Source organism: Engraulis encrasicolus, chromosome 20 (genome assembly GCF_034702125.1).
Source record: "Engraulis encrasicolus isolate BLACKSEA-1 chromosome 20, IST_EnEncr_1.0, whole genome shotgun sequence".
In the NCBI taxonomy this organism is placed as follows: domain Eukaryota; kingdom Metazoa; phylum Chordata; class Actinopteri; order Clupeiformes; family Engraulidae; genus Engraulis; species Engraulis encrasicolus.
The window spans coordinates 36,648,104-36,663,103 of NC_085876.1; the positions used below are offsets into that span (position 1 = coordinate 36,648,104).

The window sequence follows — 15,000 nt, forward strand, 5'->3', positions numbered from 1 at the left end:
GCACCAGTTCCACGTGTGTTAAAAATGAACACCGCAGAGACGTTCACAATTGGGGTGATTGGTGAGCTCTAGTAGATGACAATGCTTGAGTTCAGGTGTTATGCAGAAGGATGCTGGGCTAGTCGTGCATTTAAATCCTGAACATGTTCAAGTAAATCAGAACTAACAAGAATGAGAGTGTGGCCCTTTGTAGGTGTACGTATGTACTGTATGCGTGTTTGGTTTGTTTTGACCTGAACCGTAGACCCTCTTACTGCAGATGGGGTCGCCGGCGGGCCTATTCACTATTTGCTGAAAATACTCAACTACATCATAATAACATTGCTATGACATTACAGAGAGGCTTCAGTAACAGATTAAGACATAGCCATTACAATTTTGGTGACAGTAAGGTTATAGTATAGGCTTTGCGCTAAGGGGTTAAATGCACACTTGCCAATTGCACACTTGGGAGTTCAGTATGCCTAATGTTTGTAGCAGTAGCCACATAATGTATGCTATTCCACCAGTGGAGCGCTGCAATAGTCAGTGAAAGAACTTAAGCTATCATAGTGCTACACCAGTCTTTCCCAACCAGGGGTACGTGTACCACTAGGGGTACGCGAGCACGCTGGAGGGGGTACTTGGGAAAATGTAATAATAGCAAATATATGGGGCATAGTCACATTGGGATAGAGGAAGAGATATAGAGCATGAATGAGGGGGTACTCATGGCACAACAAAAAGGTTTAGGGGGTACGTGAGACAAAAAAGGTTGGGAATCACTGTGCTACACCACTATGACAGTGCACAGGGGCCTTTAGACGAATGTGTAACACATTACGACCGGGTCATTGCCATTCTGGTAACAACTTATTCATAACAACTAATTACCTCCACCAAGAAGGTTATGTTTTCGATCAAGTTGGTTTGTGTGTTTGCTTGTTTGTTTGTCTGTCTGTTTGGCTGTCCGTCTGTTTGTCACCAGGGTAACTCAAAAACTTAAGAACGGATTTGGATGAAACTTTGTTGTTGGAAATGGAACAAGTGATTAAATTCAGGTGGTGATTCGGATCATGAACCGGAACCAAGAATTTTTTAAAAAAAAGTTTCTTCACCATTGCTAGCCTGGAAATCTAGAGGCCCCCAGTGACGCAAATTGAATTGTGGACAAATTTTGATATTCCAGTTTCTAACTCAAAAAGAAGGCAGAAAGACTTAAAATAACAATAGGGTGTAATATAGTCAACTGTTCGATCAAACAGCTTCCTTGGCAGAGGTCTGCCCTCTGAATGCATTTCTACTTTACTTTATAACAGCTTATTTACTGTGTAAAAAAACCCCCAGACATTCTCAATTGGGATGGCGGTCTCTCCACAGAACACTCACTTTTTCCGTTCTGCAGACTGCGGTTGTAGCCCACCGGACTGAAGAACTCAAACAGGAACACGGTCACCGCGACAACCGAGAGGCACATGACGAACATCATCACCCACACTGCAGGACTGTAGGGCTCTGTACACACACACACACACACACACATAAAAACACGCATGCATGCACACACACACAAACACACGCACACAAGCACACACGCACGCACGCACGCACACACACACACACACACACACACACACACACACACACACACACACACACACACACACACACACACACACACACACACACACACACACAGACCCATACACATAATCAGAATCGTACGCTGTATGCAATCAAGAGTGCATTTATAGCCGTGGAGGTGCTTGTGCTGGCTCTGCGGTCAGCATCGGAGCTATGCTGGCATCCTGCAGAGCTAGTTACAGCCTCAGACCCTGTGTTTCTCCTGGCTCTCAGCCCGTGAGTATTCAACCTATTCAGTACTTGAACAAGAGCTTTGTCCAGGGTATACTTTCAGACATTTTGTGCTGGCCATTGTGTCTCCCCCTCTTTTCTCTCATTTATATCTGAAATTGTTCATAGGCACCAGCGAGTTTTTTTTCTCTTTAGTCTTGCACTCTGAGTGCCGTCCACAATGATCCACAACAGGCCGAAAACCGTGAGGGGGCAATTTGTTAAATTTGTCAGAGAGCGTACAGAATAAGAATCACAGACTCTATTGTTGGGAAATTAAATTAACTCCCCAGTGCCGTCCGCACATGCTTTTCAGGTTTAAAAAACTGAGAATTGGAGCCACAAAGGGTTTTCACACCTTGCATTTAGCAAGTTAGTTCAACATACGATACAGTTCGTAGATATAAAGGAGCAAGCAAGCACCTGGGGTAGAGCCAGACACAAAGACATCATGAACATAAAGCTAGAAGAGCATTACATAATTGTTATACTGTGTGTAATACACAATTTGCAAATTTAAGAAGGTGAAATCAAGTGGTTATTATTCTCATTTGCAAAATGCCTAACCTGAAAAGCATGTCTGGATTGTGCTTTATGTTTCCAAAGCTTATACTACACACTGTGTGAACTCCTGAAGTTTTTTTTTTTTTTACTGCACACATTTAACATACAGCTACAGTAGATGACCATGACACAACTTTGCAATTGATAAATGGTGTGTTAAAATCTCAGGATAAGTAGAGTCGCAGACGTAAAATTCTGTCATTAAATTTGTTCACGGTGCATTACTTGATGAAGCCTGGGTCCAGTTGCACACCTGAAGACAGATTTTCCATCAGTCTGATTTTTTCGTTAGCTGTTATGTGCAACCAAGCCCTGAACCTTTCCACCCTTTCCACCTTTTCCCACCTCACGACTTTGTGGACATGCTGAACATGAACGTTGTAGCTCTTTCATGCAGATGTGATCGCCAGCGATCCCATTCACTATTTGCTGAAAACGCTTAACTATATCATTACAACAAAGCAATGATGGCATTACCGAGAGTCTTATAAGTAACAGTGGTAAGTAAGAGTGGTCATGGCCATTACCATTTTGGTGACAATAATCTTATAATAGTGTCTCTGCATGAAAGGGTTAACGGTGTTTCAAATAGCCAGACATGAAGAACTTTCATCCTGTCCTGCCGGAGCCAGTGTCCTACTCCTACTCACCCAGGAAGGCCGAGGGCGACACCGTGCCGTTGCTACGCGACACCATGACGCTGATGCCCGTCTCCACGAAAGGCACGGAGAACTCCACGACCTCCGACCTCTCCTCGTTGATGGTGAGGGAGCCTATGGCCATGTCGGCCCTCATGGCCACCACCTGAGGCATGATGGGAGATTTTGGAACAGGCTTAATTAGGGACAGAGGAAGGGAGACTCAAACTAACAACAATAAAGTATGCGATTATTCTTCACATTCACTGTAAAACAATGCTATTAAAATGGTTTCAGTGGTTCATTACCTATCACATTCCCTTTGCCATCCTCCACAGTTTCATTAGGAAAAGGGGGAGTAAACGGAGGTGGTATGCTGAGCGAGCATTACAAACTGAGCCAGAGGCCCGATTTCAGAAAGATAGTCCAAATACCAATTCAGTTGATCGTATCTACCACAATGTGTCAGCAATTATGTAAAACACAATTTATTCAGTCCCGTTTGTCTTCCTCTGCTCTTATGTGACAGCAACACTAGTTACGTAACTACCGTTATTTACCTTTTTTAACCTTACATTAATCATTATAAATCACTTCAGAAGTTGGCCAACATGTAACAAGGTGAAAGGTGTTTTTGAATCCCCTCATGGGTAAGAGGTAGGGCGTCAGACTTGTAGCCCAAAGGTTGCCGGTTCGACTCCTGACCCCCCAGGTTGGTGGGGGGAGTAATTAACCAGTGCTTTCCCCCATCCTCCTCGATGACTGAGCTACCCTGAGCATGGTACCGTCCCGCCGCACTACTGAGGGCGCCATTGGGGGCTGCCCCCTTGCACGGGTGAGGCATAAAATGCAATTACCTTGTGTGCACTGTCACAATGACAATGGGAGTTGGAGTTTCCCAGGCGGGCTTTCTTTTTCTTTTTTCACTACATGGGCTGTAAATACCCAAAACGAGTTTGGAAGAGCTATGCATCTCTCAGTTTAACTTTGGACCTGCTGGGCAAGGGACGACAAAAACTACTGGGGGTTGCTTAAAAAAAAAAAAAAATGTCCTCTACTCTTACTGCAGCCTCTGCTCTGCCCGAAGCTTATTGACTTGCTGTGTTTACATTCAGCTTAATTCAAGGATCAATTTTAACGATTGGTATCTACGCTATTCAGCTATTGAGATGTGAAGGACCCCTGTGCTAAGCCCAGGGGATCCTAACTCTGCTCTCTGCCAAATACGACATCTTGGTTGTTAAGGAACTGGCACTGACCTGAGGCATTGGGGCATGACAGAGATTTTGCAGGAAATCGTGAAATTGTGTCTGGAATACGATAGGGCTGAGCCCCGACTCTGGCCGTATCATATATATAGTAATCCCCTGTGGGCCCCTTGGGAACCCTGGGCCCTATGAATTGGCCCGATCTACAACACCTGCTTCACTGGGGCATGACCAAAGAAACTCAACAGAAGAACAATCTCTCGGGGGGAAATGCATTGGCCACGGTGTAGTACGGGGGCGTTGCCTGAGGACACGAGTGGATGGAAAATTAACTCCCTTGCGCATGGTCATTGGTCAGTAGGTGCGATGCATACAATTTTCGTACTCCCTTGCACATGGTCAGTGGGGGCGACACCATGATGGATAATTTGTGGCCAATTAACGGCAGCTGTTGGTCAGCAGTAATTGCTGGGGGTAATTAAGGACAGCTAACAGACATTCACGCTGTCCTATAACCTGTTCCACAGTGAATAACATTTCCGTACTCCCCTCGCCATCATTTCGTACTACGCCATTATGACGTGAGTAAGCCCTCTTGTCTCAAGCCTGTTTGGGCATGACCACCAGCACTCAGAGGGCGTCACTAGTCCAGCCACCAGGGGGCCCAAGAGGGCCAGCCCACATATCTGTGACCAGCTGCCAATGAGGATACACACTGTTGAGATATGCTAACAATGACTATACACACACACTACCGTGTTGTGTTGCCAGTTGCCAATGAGTATACATGGGTTTCCTGTTTGTAAACACCCCCGGCTGTGCACCCCTGGCTGCGCCCTCTTCAACCTCTGATTGTTGGAAACTGCTGTCACTCAAAAAAATGAGCTCACGTGGTTGGCTGCTTAGTATCTTGCCCCTCCGCACAGCACCAATGTTTGTGAACGTGAAACCTATGTATACACACACCACTGAGACCAACTGCCAATATGAATAGGCCCATACTATTCACATCTCTAGTATCTAGCTGCTAATGAAAGTACACATGTACTTAGACCAATTTAATCAACTGCAACCTCACATAATTCTGACTAAGTTGCTTTGATGCCTTCCCTTTCTTATAAGTCACACACCTTGAGCAGACATCAATGTGGTGACTGAAACCTTCATCATGGACAGAGCAGCTAGAACAGCATACTGTTGGCATACTGTAAGACCAAGTGATGACTTGATATTTTCATAGAGGGCTTAAAGGGACACTGTGCAGGAAATGGTCAAAAAAGGTACTGCAACTATGCTGCTTATTGAAACTGGGCTGCCTATTGCCAAATCTGATCTTTACATGGAAGTTTACTAAGTTATATACAAATATTTTCTAGTATGGTCCAATTAGTCATTTTTGCAGCTAAAAATGGCGATTTTTGAAAATTCAAAATGGCGGACCATGGAGAATATCCCCCTTTTCATGTATGAAAAGTGCAATTTTTCCAGTCATAATGAATACTTAGAATTTGATGCTGGTGGTAAGTATTCATGAAAAAGGCAGTCCCTCCAGTTTTTCGCGATTCAGCGATCGCGTGGATTCATGCAAATTCAATGATATTCCGCATAATTTCACGATGCCGCGTAATTCCTGTAAAGCCGCATATTCCCCGCAAATTTTCCCCTTTGTCCCCTTCAACATTCTGTGGAGTTTATTGATTTAGGCCTATATTTTCGTCAAAAAAATAAAAATGTGACTACAATACCACCGGAGACGAAAACCAATAGGAAGCATTTTTGTTAATATGTCACTGAAACATTGAAAAAGAATTGCCTGCTATTTCGGAAGTCGCGACCCTCATCTCAGCTGCTCCGCGTCTCTCTCCTCCCCTCCCTCACACATACACGCAGGCGTCGGTGCTGCACATCCGTGACCTTTTTTTTTAACAGCAGTAGCCTACTTTTCAGTGCAATCCTGGCTGGAAAAAGTATTGTTGCCCATTTATCCATGACGAAGAAGTGTATGCAGTCATGAAATAGTGGCAGTGCTGTCGCACAGTAGCAAACATCTTACGTTACATTTTTGCGCAACTTCTCCACTCTCCCCTGTCGCTTTCATGAGCATGCTACCCGACGGTCGTTGTCTGATCTTTTTTCAATGTTCGCTATGTTTGTAATTTAAGGGTCTATGTCTATGCGTAGGCACAAGCCTTCTGATAACAATCACTGTAGTGCCGATCGCAAAGGATTCGGAAGTTTGGAGTTTTGCAACTTGTTTCAGTCAAGGACACCGAGATAGGAAGTGAACGGCCCTTCCACGCTTTCACTGTGTTATTGCAATAAAGTCTTGCGAATCCATGCAACCATGCACACAACCATGTCAACGAGAGCGTGTATGCCATCACAACTTTGCATCAAGGAAATAATATGTAACGGCTTGCAATACGAGCACGAGAGAGAGAGAGAGAGAGAGAGAGAGAGAGAGAGAGAGAGAGAGAGAGACGCGTCTTCCAACAGGTGACATTGTAACGCTTGCATACAGCCTGTTATACCCACAAGTATTTTTTCATAACGCGCAGTCCCGTTTTCCCCCGAAGTCGTTCTAAAATATCGACAGAGATTTATGAGTGTCGCGGCCATGATTTTTTTTACACATTGGACGCACTGGCTTATAAGACGCTCTGGCAGTTTTTGACAATATTTTATTATTCTATTATATAGGAAGTGTTTCTGAATCTCTCTCTCTTTTGTCTTAAGCCTGCTTAGACTGATTGTGGTTTTCAGTTACCAAAAAAAACCCAGAAAGGGGTGCAAAATCTTTGCAAAAAATGAGAAAATGCCGCAAAATCTTTGCAAAAAATGAGAAAATGCCGCCACAAAATCAGACATTTTGATCGCAAAAATCACAAAATCCCAGTGCAAAATCCTGGAGGGACTGAAAAGGTAACATTAGTGAATAGGCAGCATGAATTCTGGAAATAAACAACAACAAATCTCACACAGTGTCCCTTTAAATTAAGTATGTACAGAGATGGTTTCAAGGTCTATTTCAGTTTCTGTCTGATCTCTGGCAGTGGTGTAGTCTACGTAGAACGCGGGTATACGGAGTATACCCACTTCTAAATTTCAGGGATTTCAGTATACCCGCTTAAAATGGATTGCTTCATTGTTTTGAATAGCACAAATATATACAGTATACCCACTTCAAAAAATGCTCAGATATACAGTATACCCACTTCAAAAAAGTAGACTACACCGCTGATCTCTGGTACTATGCATCTATGCTTCCTTGGCCAAAACAAATGTAATGTAGCTTTCGCCGGCAGCATGTCACGCATTTCTTCGATTCAAATGTGCTTTCTTGTCTTGCTGGCAAAAACACTCCGTTTAAAGATGTAAAGATTTTGCTTTGGGGTTTTTAGGAAATGAGTGCGAGAGAGGAGAGAGAAGGGGGAGGATTGGGAAACGTCCCCGGGGTTGGAATCGAACCTCGGGTTAGAATTAACCTATTGATGCTTAAGGCACCTGCAAAAAAGGGTGCTGAATGCCTGAGCCCTTTTTAAGAAAACCTGCCCTCAGCCTATAAAAACCTAAATATCTCAGCTTCTGAAGCACACAAAAATGTACACTAATTTTCATTTTAACGCTAAGACCCTCATCTTTCATTAGAATGTGTTCATTCATCTCAAACAAACAGAGAGTTTTAATACAGTTGTCTCAAATCTCATGACCCTGAATGTTGCGTTATGCAGCTCCAGGCGCCAGGGCCAATGTTGCACAACGCAACATCAGGCATCAATGGGTTAAAAGAATCTTTGCTCGGGTCTGAATTGAGCCACGGCAAAGGCCAAAACACTCCAAACCTCTTTTAGTTTCAGACAGAGTCAAAAAGCCGACATGAGTCCTCACCTCACCAACCATGCCATTCCACTCGCCGTTGATGTTCTTCCCGTGCCTGCCATTGGTCACCAGGAAGAGGTCATAGGTGAAGCCCACAATTTTGGCCAATCGCTTAAGGACGTCGATGCAGAAGCCTTTGCAGCAGTGCTTATTGGCTGTGCTGCCGTCTGACACAATGCTGGAATGAAAAGAGAGAGAGAGAGAGAGAGAGAGAGAGAGAGAGAGAGAGAGAGAGAGAGAGAGAGAGAGAGAGAGAGAGAGAGAGAGAGAGAGAGAGAGAGAGAGAGAGAGAGAGTGACAGAGAGAGACAGAGAGACAGAGAGACAGAGAGACGGGGTGGGGGGGTGCAGAGTGGGAGATCAGATCTATGAGACGTGAGAAAAATCCACAAGTGCATTCATTCGGAGACATTATGAGATTTGAAAAAGCAGAGTGATGAAAAAAAATGAAACTACATCTCCTTCCTTACAAAGAAAACTAAAAGACAGAAATTGTTAGAAGAAGAGACATCAGAAACTTCGCAAAGAAAGAAAATGGAGGCAGCTGACGTACTCTGAGCCAATAGATAGAGACATCACACAGCACACTGGAGTGGAAAGGGGTAGCTAGTGATCACAGTCTACACAGACCGCAAGAGGGAGAGACAGACACGGAGCGAGGGAACGAGAGTGGAGGAGAAGATCAAACGTTACAGAAGGAGAGAGAGAGAGAGAGAGAGAGAGAGAGAGAGAGAGAGAGGGGGGGGGGGAGAATGAGAGTGGAGAAGATGGAATATTTCAGGAGGAGAAAGGAAGAAAGAGAGATGGAGGAGAGTGTAGGGAAAGAGAGGCAGGGGAGGAGGAGAGAGAGAGAGACAGACAGAGAGAGAAGTAGAGAGAAATATATATATATGTATATTGAGAAGGAATGAGAGAAATAGAGAGAGTGAGAGAGAATCACATTTTACAGCAAAATAATGACACATCATGCATGGTAGATGTATTCCACGGACCATCGCATACCACTGCAAGACAGGGAACGATATCGCATCACACTGACGGAGAAATAACTGTGTGGATAAGACAAACGTAGCAAAAACGTACTAGGCAACATAAATCTACAACGACAACAGTGAACTATTCATGAGTCTATACGTGTATGCTAGCTTAAATATTTTAAAGAGTAGAAATAAAAACATATGACCATTGATAAAACAGGGCATGGAATGGGACTATTTTGTCTTATTGTTGATAGTGGTAGAAAAAAATGCCTTACAAGTGCTGTATTCTCTTCTGGAAAAGAGAGACGTTTAAGACATATTAACCACACTAATTCACTTACTCATCTGGCTGCCTGCAACCGTGCCCTGATCTTTCATGCACTGTCAATTCTTATTAGGCTACAAATGCTCCATTAAACATCTGTGTGGTAAAAACATGGTGACATTTTAAATGGTTCCTATGAAGCGCTCTCATGTGAACATTTCTCCAATCTAGAGAAGAGCGTAGTCTGCACCACAGTCTCCCTCAGTGCGGATTTCTTCACAGCAGAAAATATTATTCCCTCCATGGATACATGGCTCTATCAACATTTATTCTTTTAACGGATGAAAACGAAAAACAGAAAAGACAGGGCGGTTTGTCCCCTGGTGTTGTCTTTATAGAACTGAAGACCAGGATGCTGTCATTTTTCAGTCTGAAGACGCTGGCGCTACCATTCAACCATGCCAGGGGTACCCTAGCTGCCAACATTGGGGCTTGCCAACACAGCACTATGTATATGTAAATGGCAGATTCGGGGCTTTGCTGAAAAACAACATTCAGTTCACCACAAGACATTTGCTACACTACATACAGCATTTGTTGATAAAAAGAAAAACGGAAAATACTGTATGGCCAATAAGCACAATGCACAGTGCACAATGCTGCTTTAAGGATAAGGGACTATTCTTTTGGGTTAGTACTATGCTATTTTGTGCTACGCTGAAATTGCAATGTCATGGATTCACAGGCACTTTGTTCACTACTAAAACAAATGAAAGCACAAATGGAGACAATGTATACACAAGCAAATGATTGCAATATAATGAAATTTAAGGATATATCCCAGGAGATTTCCTTCCCACAAAATGTGAGAGCTTAAATGTCTAAAAGGCTGTGTAAACATGGCCAATAAATAACAGCAAAATGAAAAAGGTTAAAAAAGAAGAGCTGAGAGCAAAATGTTTCATGAATACATTAACAAAAAACCAAACTAGTCAAACTAGTGCATAAACAAATATCCAATATAAAAGGGCAGTGTTTTATTAAGTCTAAAATGAAATGACTGGCTGCTTAACAGCTATAGGTAGCCTCTTAATGCAGATGGGGTTGCCGGTGGGCCTATTCACTATTTGCTGAAAATACTCAACTACATCATAACAACATTGTTATGACAGTGCCGAGAGCCTTAAGTAACAGATTAAGACATAGACATTAAAATTTTGGTGACAGCAATAGGTGCTGCGCTAAGGGCTTAAACAATTACACTCATGCCTACTTGCCTTCACCTACTCCCAACTTTATGTCACAAGAATAGCCTGCGATGTTGAATCTAATCCTCCTGCCCACCTCCAGGTGCTTGTAATTGCCATTTCCCAACTTCGCCCTTTTACGGCCTTGTCACACAGTCTTCTGGCCCTGACACTATGACTGATTGCACTCTCGCTCATCTGGCACCAATTGGTCATTAAAATATCAACAGTCTATGTCAAAGTGAAATGGGCTTCTTTTTTATCTTGCTCTTTTATTGTTACACTCTTTTGTTTGAATCATCTTACCGTACATTGTAAAAAGTGCTGCAATTGTTCCTGAGATATCATCATAATGCTAAACACTCTATTCTGGAGGGCAATTACATGATGCAATTCTATACATTAGCCTATATTAAGCTATGCAATTACAGAATATACATTCTGTGTTTGGTACCAGAACTTGTTAATATGATCTCAACAAAGGTCTCAACAAAGTACTTTATCACCATTCTATGTATTATTTTATAACAGTGTCATACTTAATTAACATTTTTTACATTAAATGTAAACATACTGATTGCCACAGCATTCTTAATGCAACTCCTATCCTAGCACTCAAATCCCTCAACATAAGCAACTTTCTGTATGCTGGGACCTGCCTTAGATGTACATTTATATTGCTTTACAGCTCTAAAGGCAAAGTTACACTTCAGGTCACAAGACCAAGTAGATCCAACAAAAAATGCCATTAGGGAGAGAATGAAGTCCCAAAACCACTCAAAAAGAACAAAAAACAAATCGAATCAAAAGGGCACAAATACTGATGCATATTCTTACTGGAAACAAAATTTCACATTCTGGGTACTGCTGCATTGCCTCTGCGAAATCTATACTTTCTATTTTATACTATTATAAACTATTTTCCTCTTAAGATTTTTTAAATTAATCAAGTCAGGCTTGTCATTTGAGTGGGTGATGTTACTTGGGATGCAATCCCCAACAACTCAACCAGCCAACCACTTTTGACCCTAAGCTTAATCCTTGACCCCTGAACTTGTCACCAGGGTAACTGGTCTTAATTCAATTCTCAGTTCACCTAATTCAATTCTCAGATCTTTAACCCCAAGATGTGACTTTGTGACATCAAATATGACCTTGAACCTTGTAGCAAATTAAAGTCACCCCACCCGGATCTCTGTGGTGCCAGGCTTGTTGCTATGGCAGCCAGAGCACTCCCACAATGGTTACTCAACCATAACCTCTTACTTGGAGCAGAAGCACGTTCTGCACGGCGGGAATGCAGTCGAAGATGCATTCTCAAACAAGGTCTTTGGGATATCTTAGTGACTTTGGGATGACTGTTTTTCTAATTAACTACAATTTTAGTCGCATCTGATTAAATCGGAACAGCTGATCTTGCGCAATTCAACTACACTGTCAACTACACCCTTTGACTTTGAAGTTGACCTTAACCTTAACCTTAACCTCTTGATCCCATCATACCCTTTCAACAAGCAGAGAATGGACATTCAGATGCAACCTGATACAGGGTCTACTGGGTGATCAAGTTGATTTGATGGACTTTGGTAGACAGACAATTTTGTGTTTTTAGACTTTGGTAGGCCTACTTGGATCTTTGTAATTCACTTCCCAAGAACTGCAACCTTAGAGACTACATTTGACCTCTAGGCATCTTGACCCCTGATCTGTTAAAGGAAGTTGGAAGGACAGCCTGCAGGGTATGGAGAAACGGATGCACCCTGAGGCGGGGTCTACCAGGAAAATAAATAATCTCGGGGTAGCTTTCTCTTATTATTAATTATTATGTATTCATGCACATACCAAGAAAATCTTGTGAAACCTTCTAAGTGTTGGGGATTAATGGAGATTCCCAGGATGTGCCAAGGAGCAATCATGGTGCAGGCAAGAAAATGTGCTAAAAAAATATCAGTGGCTCCTATGCAGAGGCGCATCTTGTCACCAGGCTAGGTAGGCACCCCTGGATGGTGCTCTGCTAAAGAAGTGGCAAATTTCTTTTAAAGAGTCACCCCACCCATTTGCATTAGGCCTTCCATTGCTAGACACTCAGTCATACTTTTGAATGGTCGTGCAACACTCGCTCAATTCCCCCTGAGACAGGAGAAATCCGTATTCAGCTCTTAACACTTCCTCCTACAATGATGTAAAAATCGTCATTTTGCATCATTGTAGGAGGAAGTGTAAGAGAGTTGGATTTCTGTTGAGACTACAAGCCTTTTTCCCACCCTTTCAACCCCGCCCATAGGGGGTTGGACCTAATGCGCTAACAGACCTATCACAGATCAGTGTGCCAGTGCTTTTGAAATCACTGGCATTGAGGCTCCAGTAAGTCACTGGCAGAGCTGCCTGGGTGTGGCCTGTGGACCTTGAGCATTGCAATGCATTATGGGGATTGTTGTCACAAATCCACAAGCACTAAAAAGTCATTTTCTGCCTTTTCTCGGTAGGCATGGTACGGTTTGCGTTGCAAACCGAGACCGTACGGTTTGCATGTCACGGAACGGGGTAGTGGGCAACCGCACGGTGCCCACGGTTTCAAAAAATATATATATATAGAGTGACCACCGGCGGACGACGCTATTAAAATCCTACTACTTTTACAAGCATAAAACAGAAAGACTACGTAGGATATTGAGTGTGGAAAGACTGATTTCTATCAGCCAACTGAAAGACATAATGTAACAGCATGCGCCAGCTGACTAGGCTACAGTAGCCTACAAGCAAGTGCAGGTCGGTCAGCAGCGTCACCCTCTCCCCCCTCTCTCTCCACGTTAGCGCAAGTGACTGTTCCCAGCCTTTATGCTGACCATTTTAAATTAAATGAACATGAATTTACAAATAATGACAGATTAGCAGAACAAAGTAGACTATGACTTACGTTACAGTAGCCTATAGGCTATATCCACGTGGCATTGAATGGGGATTCCGGACGGCAAAATGCGAGATAATTGAACATATCCATCAGATTCACTGTGCTGTCCTTAACTGCAATCAACTGTAGGCCTAATTATATGTAGCTAGTTAAACTCTGATGGACGGAAGGGGACTTTGTGCTGTTGCCTAGTTAACATTGATGTTTGACACTATAACAAAAATAAAATTTGACTGTTTTAAAAGGCTCAGCTCCACAGGAGTTTTGTGAAACATTCTTGTGCATACACTTCTAAAAAAACGATCTTTTAAAATTATTTGTTACCTTAACTTTCACATTTTAACATAACATAACCCTATCACTTGTTCACTTAAAATTGAATTTGACTTCTGATTTTTCTTCTATGCTTCTCACGGCCGGCACTTTCATGATAGGAAGCAACTGATTCATAAGCGCAAAACTCGCAGAAAGCGGTATCAAAATAAAAGTCCATTTCGTTCTCAGTGTGTCATTAACCAAAATAGTCATACTACACTGACCTAATGGTCCCATTACCTACAGGAGTGTAGCTGTTTTATTTTTTACACGTCAAATGTGTTATAGCATGTAATATTTGAATATTTGTCAACTTAAAAGTTAGGACTTAGTTCTCCCTTTTTGTGAAATATATGGAAGCATGTTAAAGTCATTGATATCTTTCCTCTTTCAGTTGGGTTAAATGAAGTCAAATGCAACATACCCATGATAAGCTTACATTTTCATTCAAATTTTTATATAATACATTTTATTTAAAAAAAAAAAAAAAAAACAGAACCGTACAAAACCGAAAACCGTGACCTTGAAACCGTGATATGGACCGAACCGTGACATTTGTGAACCGTACCACCCCTATTTCTCGGCCAAGAAGGCACCAAATTAGAAATTTATGCTACTATTCTACTACATATATGACCCACTTTTAATACATATTCATGTCTCCACCGGTGGAATGCCCCTTTAACTGTTCACTCCTTTGAAATTTCGCTCGAGGCCCTACATGAATCTAAAATCACCTCTGCTCCCTCCTACCATAACTAAATAGCCAACAACTGCAACATTTGACCCTAAGTAATAAACACGATCACTTGACCTCTGACCTGGAGTTGAAGGACAGCCTGCAGGGCACGGAGTCTCGTATGCATCCGGAGGCGGAGTCGGCGGGCTCCACGATGACGAAGGGCCTCTCCTCCAGGGTGACCACCCGCAGGTGCTGGGCGTTGTCCAGCGGCTTTAGGAACACGCCATCGCGGGACCAGCGCGGGTAGCGCAGACGCAACACGTTGTTCTCCCACACGCCCACCTGTGGAGGGAAGGGAACACGCAACACACCTGGGGGTCAGGTTTAGTTTACGCATGGTACAGTGTGGTTGTTGCTGTTTCCGTAACATAGTAGTTCTTTTTACGAGACAGGGTTGTTAGCCCTGTGCCCAACCCCCA

At 42.9% G+C, this 15,000-nt stretch overlaps 1 protein-coding gene across 1 annotated transcript in view; it reads right to left on the reverse strand.

Annotated features, from left to right (window-relative positions):
• grin2da (glutamate receptor, ionotropic, N-methyl D-aspartate 2D, a) overlaps positions 1-15,000 on the reverse strand; it is a 97,371-nt gene that overhangs the window by 26,003 nt on the left and 56,368 nt on the right. The window contains exons 5-8 of the mRNA XM_063185842.1: positions 14,661-14,863; positions 8,132-8,300; positions 3,048-3,201; positions 1,369-1,494 (exon numbers count right to left, since the gene is read on the reverse strand). Of these exons, the coding sequence (XP_063041912.1) occupies positions 1,369-1,494; positions 3,048-3,201; positions 8,132-8,300; positions 14,661-14,863 (652 nt within the window). The remainder of the gene's footprint in view (positions 1-1,368; positions 1,495-3,047; positions 3,202-8,131; positions 8,301-14,660; positions 14,864-15,000) is intronic.